Source organism: Gossypium raimondii, chromosome 5, assembly GCF_025698545.1.
Source record: "Gossypium raimondii isolate GPD5lz chromosome 5, ASM2569854v1, whole genome shotgun sequence".
Taxonomy (NCBI): Eukaryota; Viridiplantae; Streptophyta; class Magnoliopsida; order Malvales; family Malvaceae; genus Gossypium; species Gossypium raimondii.
Window position 1 is genome coordinate 46,635,248 of NC_068569.1, and position 8,941 is coordinate 46,644,188.

At 34.4% G+C, this 8,941-nt stretch overlaps 1 protein-coding gene and 1 long non-coding RNA gene across 2 annotated transcripts; one reads left to right on the forward strand and one right to left on the reverse strand.

Annotated features, from left to right (window-relative positions):
- Positions 1-3,426: 3,426 nt before the first annotated feature.
- Positions 3,427-5,810, forward strand: LOC105766240 (pentatricopeptide repeat-containing protein At1g79080, chloroplastic). Its single transcript, XM_012585617.2, has 2 exons — positions 3,427-3,660; positions 3,757-5,810. Exon 2 carries the CDS (start codon positions 3,807-3,809, stop codon positions 5,511-5,513), a length of 1,707 nt encoding a protein of 568 aa, XP_012441071.1. The 5' UTR covers positions 3,427-3,660; positions 3,757-3,806; the 3' UTR covers positions 5,514-5,810.
- Positions 5,811-6,182: 372 nt separating this feature from the next.
- On the reverse strand, positions 6,183-7,574 carry LOC105766241 (uncharacterized). The gene is made up of 2 exons (XR_001125113.2): positions 7,420-7,574; positions 6,183-6,543 (listed from the first exon to the last, which is right to left on the reverse strand). It is a non-coding gene; the product is annotated as an uncharacterized LOC105766241 (long non-coding RNA).
- Between the last annotated feature and the right edge of the window lie 1,367 nt (positions 7,575-8,941).

An 8,941-nucleotide genomic window follows, 5' to 3' on the forward strand; every position in this document is an offset into this window, starting at 1 on the left:
TTATTTCAAATCACTGTACATTTTATTGCTACTAGGATTAATAGACAAGCTACTATTGTGAGCTTCTTGTATAATCTTCTGAATAAGATCAAAATTTCTCGGTACACAAATTATGCTTTTGAAGTATAAACTATCATTGGTCCCAATCTGAAAGACTGAATCAGGAATCGTCTCAATTCGTTTTCATTTAGCTTTCAATATATCATCATTTTTTTTAGCCTTACAAATTTGTTGCAAAAATATCAGTCTAGCTTTCAACTCAGCTAAAATAGAACCATCATTAATTAATGTCAACAGCGTGTTCAAAGCTCGTAAAGAAAACAAAGACTTTCTACTCAAAGTATTAGCAACAACATTAGCTTCTTCTAGATGATAATCAATGATCAAATCATAGTCTTTTAATAACTCGAGCCATCTGCACTGTCTCAAATTTAAATCTTTTAGCGACATTAAGTATTTCAGACTTTTATGATCCGTGAAGATATAACATTTTTCTCCGTACAAATGGTGTCACCAAATCTTCAAAGCAAATACAATAGCTGCAAGCTTTAAATCATGTGTCGGATAATTCTTTTCGTGCGGTTTCAACTGTCTAGAAGCATATGCTATCACTTTATCCTCTTACATCAATACACAACCCAAACCATTTAACGATACATCACTATAGATCACAAATTCTTTATCTGACTTTGGCTGAATTAACATTAGTGCCTCATCAGCATTTGTAACAGACACTCGTCAGCTTGTGTGAGCGGCATCGTGTAGCTAAATTTTGACCATCAGCTTGTGTGAGTAGGCTCATTTATGGCTCGAGTGAGCAATGATGTAAAGGAAAAGGAATGGTTTCGACCATATGTATAGCACACTTTGTGTGAGCTTCCTACATATCCGATATTATTCTAAGTGGTTCAACGGGCATGAAAAGGGAAGGAACGGTAAGTGTTCCGATCAACTATATTATGAACCTATAGAAAGGTATGAAATGTCAATGATCAATGTATGTATATTCATGATTATGGAAAGTATGAATTCAAAGATACTATGTTTATGAAATTTATCTTACCATGTGATGATTTTATTAAGTTATGTGTTAAAGCACTAGCTTGTGTTGTTGATGATGCTTAGGCTTGTGCCAAGCTTATGTTGGATTGATTCATGTTTAGTTTATAAGGTTTTGCATTGAAATGGTAAGCTATGTTCATGATTTACGAACTTACTAAGCATTATATGCTTACGTAGTTTTCTTCCTTTGTTTTATAGATTATCGGAAGCTTGATTGGTTTGGAAGCTCGTCGGAGACCTATCATACTATCCAGCGATTACATCGATAGATTTTGATGTTATAATGGCATGTATTGGTGGACTTGTGTATAAATGATCTAGTTTTTGTTTTGGTATGTATAAGTGTCATTATGGTTGATGTACTTATGGTATTTGATGCCTTGATGGTTGGTGTTAATATGATCAAGTTGATGCCTGGTTTTATGACCAAAGTGGTAAGTTTGGCATGTTTGCAATATGGTTAATTATGGTATGCTTGAATATGGAATTTAGTTAAATGTGTTTGTATGAAATATGACCAATTAGACATATGTTTAGATATGTTTGATGCTTTTTGATTGAGGTGCCTTAATGGCATATTGGTTGGATGGATGATGGCTTATTGAATTGGTCTTAATATGTATGTTTTGGGTAGGTTTTTATGCCTTGATCATATGTGCAATTTGTATTTAGGTGCATGGTTGAAATCGGTGATGGAAATGACTTATTTTTGGCCAATTTCTTGTCCACGCGGCCTAAGACACGAGCGTGTGTCTCAACCGTGTGTGGCACATAGCCATACGACACAACCGTGTGTCCCCTGTAGGTTTCAAAGGTTACAAGTCAGGCAGTTACACGGCCTAGCACACGGCCTGGCACACGGACGTGTAAGCCCATTTTTGCTTGGCACATGGGCGTGTGGCTTGGCCGTGTGACCTAAGTCAAAGAGTTACATGGGTACAGACACGAGCTGGGACACGGCCGTGTGACCCCTGCAGTTTGAATTTTTCTAACTTTTTCCTCAATGTTTCAAATGTTTTCGATTTAGTCCCGAATTGTTTCTAAAGTGATTCTAAGGCCTCGAGAGCTCGAATAAGAGACAACATGCATGAATATGAATTGATTACGCTATGTTTAATGAAATGTTTGGAAATTTGTGTTTTTATGTTACATTTTTACGGTAATGCTCCATAACCTTACTCCGGCAACAGATACGGGTTAGGGGTGTTACATGGGGTGGATGTCTTCGATAGGACAACGATGTCTGTGATGAGACAGATCTTGTCATTCAATTTGGCTTGATGTTATAGAGAAGTTGAACACATGTCATATTTGGACCAAAGGCATCATGTTTCTCACGGAAGCCTGAGGGTTTGGGCAACAGATGATTTGTGTTTGTCCAAATGGTTGTGTCGAGATGAAGGCTTATGTGTGACCTTCCAGATTGAGGTGACCTTCCAGCTTGCCATGTGTCCTTATACGGATGGGGATATAACAACTTTTAATTGATTTGGTTTGAATTATTGACATAGAAATATAACACAATAATTATATTAAATTAGTTTTTTAACAGATTAATAAAGAATTAAGGGAATCTTAATACCGAGATTAGTAATAAACTCTATCAAGATAAATTGGATGGAGATATAATAATTAGTTAATTCATTGGATAAAATTGTAATACTAGTTTTTTATTATTGATTAATTTTTTAATTTTATTTACTAATTTAAATTTCAAAAAATTGTTATTGATTTATTTGGATAAATTATAGAGTAATAGTTGGTGATTAGTGTTATAATTAATAATAGCTCTCCATGGGAACAATCTTTCTATACTACTTGTTACAATACTTAAACTTAGGTGTGTGATTGTCACACCCCAAATCTTTGAATTGTAAATTAGAGTATTTTGACGAAATGGGATTGGAATAGAACTTAGTGAACACGTTTATTACACATGTTTTTGGTATGGCTATAATTTTAACCCCTCCTCACGAATAACTTTGCAGTTCTTTTGTCGTCGTTTGTTTTTTCACCTCGCATGTGGCGAGCCGTCTCTGTTGCTTTACAAGCTTGCCAATTTGTGAGCTCGCTAATTAGAGAGTTCGTCAATCTGCAAGCTCGTTAGTTTGCAAGCTCATCAGTTTACCTTAACACCTCGCGATGTTTGTGACACATTTCAAGGCACGTGTTAAGCCTAAGGAAGGAAAATATTTCACCGTGCTTAGCCTGTAGAAGCCCTTGATTATAAAAATGGTTAGTGAATTTGTGTGTATATGAACTCTGTTTGATTAAAGAATATTTTAATCTAAATTTTTCTTCATTAAATACCTAAAAGTTAATATCACAACTCAATACCGAGAAGCTTGGCTTTAAAAAAGCATTAACATTGCAGGAAGTTAAGGAGAGTCAGCGCGTGGCTATCATACTAGTATACAGCGCGTAGGTAGCTAAAAAAAGCTGCAGTTGGATAACGAGGGAAAGAGCAGTGGATGGCAATGGGCTGGCGACGAGGTGAGTCTCTGCCCTTGCCCTCTAGCCAAAGTAAAAGAAGCTCTCCTCACTGAAGAAAAGCCACCCAACAATCTTCATTTCAAAGCCCACTCCACCAAGTTATATGTATGTTCATCCTTCTTATTCTCTTCAGTTTCTCTTAGAAAATATTTGCTGATCTTAGATTCATCGCTTTCTGTTTTCCTTTTTACTCCTCAACAGGAATCGAATTACTCTTTCTATCATACTTTTTTTCTTTGTTTTTGTAATCCATGGCAACTTTAATCAACTCTATATCTTTTTTGACAAACCCGTCACCTGAAACGACAAGGAGACCATCTGGTTTCTTTTACCAAATCGCGAACCTTCATTATTTTTCACTCAGCAAGGGTTTTTCCAAGGTTTTAGCCACTACCCAGATCACAATTTCTCCTAAAGATTCTGTTTTTACTTTACCCAACTGGAAGACTGGGAAGAGTGACAGTAAAAGTAGGGAACTTAGGCTTAGCGATGCATATTTTCACATGGAATATATGGTGGGGAAGGGACAGAAGCCTGATGTAGTTCAAGCTACTCAGCTGTTGTATGATTTGTGCAAGGTTAATAAGATGAAAAAGTCTATTAGAGTGATGGAGATGATGGTTGATTCTGGTATCATACCTGATGCAGCTTCGTATACATTCTTGGTGAATCATTTGTGCAAGCGAGGAAATGTTGGGCATGCAATGCAGTTAGTGGAAAAAATGGAGGCTCATGGTTATCCAACTAATACTGTTACTTATAACTCTTTAGTTAGAGGTCTTTGTATGCATGGAAACTTGAAGCAAAGCTTGCAGCTTTTGGATAGGTTAATACAAAAAGGACTAGTTCCCAATGAATTCACTTATTCTTTCTTGCTTGAAGCTGCTTATAAGGAAAAAGGTGTAAATGAAGCAACGAAGCTTTTGGATGAGATCATTGCCAAAGGTGGGAAGCCTAATTTGGTTAGTTACAATGTTTTGTTGACTGGGTTGTGCAAGGAAGGGAGGACTGATGAAGCTATTAGGTTCTTCAGAGATTTGCCTGCTAAAGGATTTAATCCAAATGTTGTGAGCTATAACATAGTGTTAAGGAATTTGTGTTACGAGGGACGGTGGAAAGAAGCAAATGAGCTTTTGGCGGAGATGGATGGTGACGATCGTTCTCCTTCTGTAGTTACTTACAATATTTTGATTGGTTCTCTTGCCCTCCATGGCAGGACTTACCATGCTATGGATGTTTTAGATGAAATGATTAGAGGACGTTTTAAAGTCAGTGCTACAAGTTATAACCCGATAATCGCTCAACTTTGCCAAGAGGAGAAGGTGGATCTTGTGGTTAAGTGTCTAGACCAGATGATCTATAGACGTTGTAAACCTAATGAAGGAACATATAATGCTATTGCTGTGCTGTGTGAGCAGGGAATGGTGCAAGAGGCATTCTCCATATTTCAAAGCCTTGCGAGCAAACAAAGTTCCTCTCCGAATGATTTCTACAAGAGTGTAATTTCTAGTTTATGCAGAAAAGGGAACACATATCCAGCATTTCAGCTTTTATATGAAATGACCAAGTCTGGCTTCACTCCAGACTCGTACACTTATTCCTCACTAATCAGAGGATTGTGCTTGGAGGGAATGCTGCAAGCAGCAATGCAGATTTTCATAGTAATGGAAGAAAGTAACTTTAAGCCTGATGTTGACAATTTCAATGCCCTTATATTAGGATTCTGCAAATCCCACAGAACTGATCTCTCCTTGAAGGTTTTCGAGATGTTGATAGAGAAAGGCTATATGCCTAACGAGACAACGTATACCATACTTGTGGAAGGGATTGCTCATGAAGGACAAATGGAGCTGGCAGCACAAGTATTGAAGGAGTTGCATATGAGAGAAGTTGTTAGTCAACATGTTGTAGAAAGGCTTATAATGCAGTACAACCTTTCTGCCATTGATAACTTTTGATTTTCGGAGTGCGAAAACACATAGGAAGATGGAAGAAATCGAAAGATCATCGATCTGTGATTTTGATTCTGATCTGACTGTTAAATATGAATTTTGTCATGAAGAAATGGCTTTGAGATCATCTGGCAGTGGTCCGATTATTTGGAAGGTGGAATGAAGATGAATCTAGTTCAAGCACAAGGACTCAAATTTGTGGCACTTTTATTTGAATAAGCTGGTTACTGTTTTTGTTGTAAATCCTTTATTACATGTAGAACACTTTTAATTATGTATTAATGGCTGATATTACATTATTTATGATCCCCCCTCTTCAACAAGCATCGAATAGAAGACTCATTTTGAAAACCTTTTTTTTTTTTTACTCATCATACTATGTTTTTTACGGGTTTTTTTTTACTGATTATATTCTAATTTGAGATTATTGCCGATACAAAAAGACGTGAATATCAATGCTTTCAAGTACGTTTTATCCTCGATAAAACCCGCAAGGATAGTATCTCCTGGTCTTTTACTCCATACCAAATAATTATGTTGGATTTGGATGGACGTACTGATAACCCAGATCGAATCGAGAACTGCTGACATACCTGATCTGATGACTATAAAAAATCAAATAATAATCTAACCAGTCGAAGGCCATTTCAACAATCTCATAAATGCTAGAAGATATAAGGAAACAATCTATCTCGCATATTATAGGCCATATAAGAAGAACAAAAGTTTCAATTTCAAACATTTAGGATGTTAACTGCTTACACAGATCAAACCACAAAACCCCAACATAATATCTAATAGTACTAGACAAACAGCTCAAACAGTCTTAAAACTTTAACCTAGATTTAGAAGACAACAGATAAGGTTTCCTGAAAATACCCTTCAATCTTCACAACTTCAAGCAACATATGCAGGATAATTATGAAGACAAGGGATTGTCAGGGCAAAACTATTTCAGCCCAAGGCGCATCTACTTGGATCTCTGTCTCATCTTTCGGCGCTTCCTTTTCAGCCTCCTCATACGCTTCTTCTTCCACTGAAAAGCATAAGATAGTTGAGCATTTTGTTTCAAATCACTCCCTCACAAAATAATTCCAAAGTGTTACCATGTCCATTTTGTTCAAATAGCCAAGAAATCAATTAGGGTAAGCTAGAACAAGAATGTATATCAACCAGATAAAACTTTTTGCTCAAGGGAATTGAACAAAGTTATATTTGAATCACCAGAAGAGTCAAAATAACGCTCAAGGGAAGAATTTGTTCAAGATTTTTAGCTTGAATAGCATATCATATTACATTCATTTCCCCACCCCAAACTAGCACCAAAGCTAACAAATTAATTTTCCTCAATAGCATTTCATCTCAGTCACTTTGCAAGTTAACATCTAAAGGAAAGAGGAAAAAAGGCTAAAAAGCTAACCAAAATATAAGCACTTTCCAAATTGATAACCCATATAGTTGCATGTTAACACATAATTCACTTACGCTTAAGGCTTCTCTCACCAGCTTTCCTCATTTTTCAGTCTCAACTCAATAATCTATCAAATTCACCCAGTTTCCTTTATTTTCTCTATTTACTTTACCACATTGATTACGATAGGTCAACTAAAAGGAAACATGGCTAAAACTGCAAAAGCAATTAAAACTAAAGAATTTGGATTAATCAGACTGTAATCAAATTTATCCTAGGCTCTATCATTCATTACAACCAATATCACAAATATTCCTGCCCTTCAATGCCGCTTTTTCCTTTTCGAAAACAGATCATACATCATAAAACCCCAAAGTTCTACGAAATAATGAGTAAAAACAAATTAATTTCTAAACGCAAAAGGGATTTATATATTTGAAGAAGAAAATAAGAATGAAGAATAAAAAAAAATCATGAAAATGAGAGATTAGAGGAAAGTACCTTGGCTCTCATCTTGGTTAGCGCTTTGTACTCGAATTTACGATAATCTCTTTAGAATGGTGACGTTTTGATTGAGAATTTCGAAGAGGAGAGCTTCTATTGATATTTAAAGGACTACGCTTCCCAAACCCTAGTTCGTTCGTGTGAACTATTTGTGTTCACGTGCGAGGGTTTTTTTCTTTCACAAACTAGATTTAATAAAATTTAATATTTTGAAATATTTATTTTTTTACATATGCTTAATAATTCAAAATAAAAACAATTCAATAAAAAACATGGAAAATAATAAATAGATAATAGCTACTTACCATTTAGTAAAAATATTTTCTATTTATTTTAATATTATATTTTCCATAAAAATTTTAGGTTTAAAATTTAATTTTGTTTAAAATAATATGAAATGTTTAAAATTTATGAAATAGTTAAAAATAAGTATAAATTGTAGAATAAAATTTTAATAATTTAAAGTTTATATTTATCATACAATCTAATTATATTTCGTTTTAAGTTTTAAGTAATATATCAAACAAACTTTGAAACTTAAATTTAATGCATTAATTTTTAATACTTAATTTTTAGCACTTATTTTTAGTACTTAATTTTTCAATTTATCAAATAACTATATTTGAAATAAACTCACTTTGGTAGGAATTAAATTTGGTGACAACTATAGTGAGAACTTTTAAAATGAAAACCATGAAAGCAAAAATGTTTTTAATCCTTAGATCAAAATGAATAAATCTAAACCTTAGATTTAGGACTTAATCTACCTCACTAAAATAAAAAGTACGTGCAACGACCCGATTTTCGTTGGTGTCAGAAAAGTCGATTTCAAGACTAAATTTTCTAAGTCAAGCTAACGCCAAGGATTTTAGAATAATAATGAAGCTGATAGAATAATAATGAAGCTCACAAGTGTTTGTAAGAAAAGTATAGAAAATGTTAGGACAAAAGGTTTTTTTATTGATCTTTAAGCTTGAATATTTTTTCTTGTTGTTGTAGGACCTTTGGAGGCTGGTATTTATACCCCATATTTCATTTCCAACCATTGTGGTTGTTGAGGAAATAAATAGAACCGCTAGAGATGAAAATATTGTATCATTTAATTCACTTGCAACAAAAAGTATTGATACTTCTTCTACGAGTATCAATACTATTAGCATTTAATGTCTCATTTAGTGACCATTAAAGTTAGTTTACAACGATACCAAAGACCATTTATTGATACATGGTAAAAGGTATCGATATTTTTTGAAAGGTTATTGATTGTAGTAGAAAGAATATATGTTTTTTCCCTACTTATTGTTTAAATTGTTCCCATTTAGTGACCCTTAACATGCATTTTAGCATTTTTAGTTTAGTAAATTGCATTTTTATAATTCAGTGAATCCTAACATATTTTATCTTTAATTTTGCTATCTTTCTGCACTAATGTCGCTACATGAGTTAATTCCAGATTGCGTTCGAAAGTGTCACTGCAGTTGACAAATATCCGTAGTGTCACTGCAGGAGTTAATTCTAG

Excerpts from the sequence above, each read along its gene's own strand:
- LOC105766240 (XM_012585617.2), top strand. The coding sequence starts at position 3,807 with ATGGCAACTTTAATCAACTCTATATCTTTTTTGACAAACCCGTCACCT.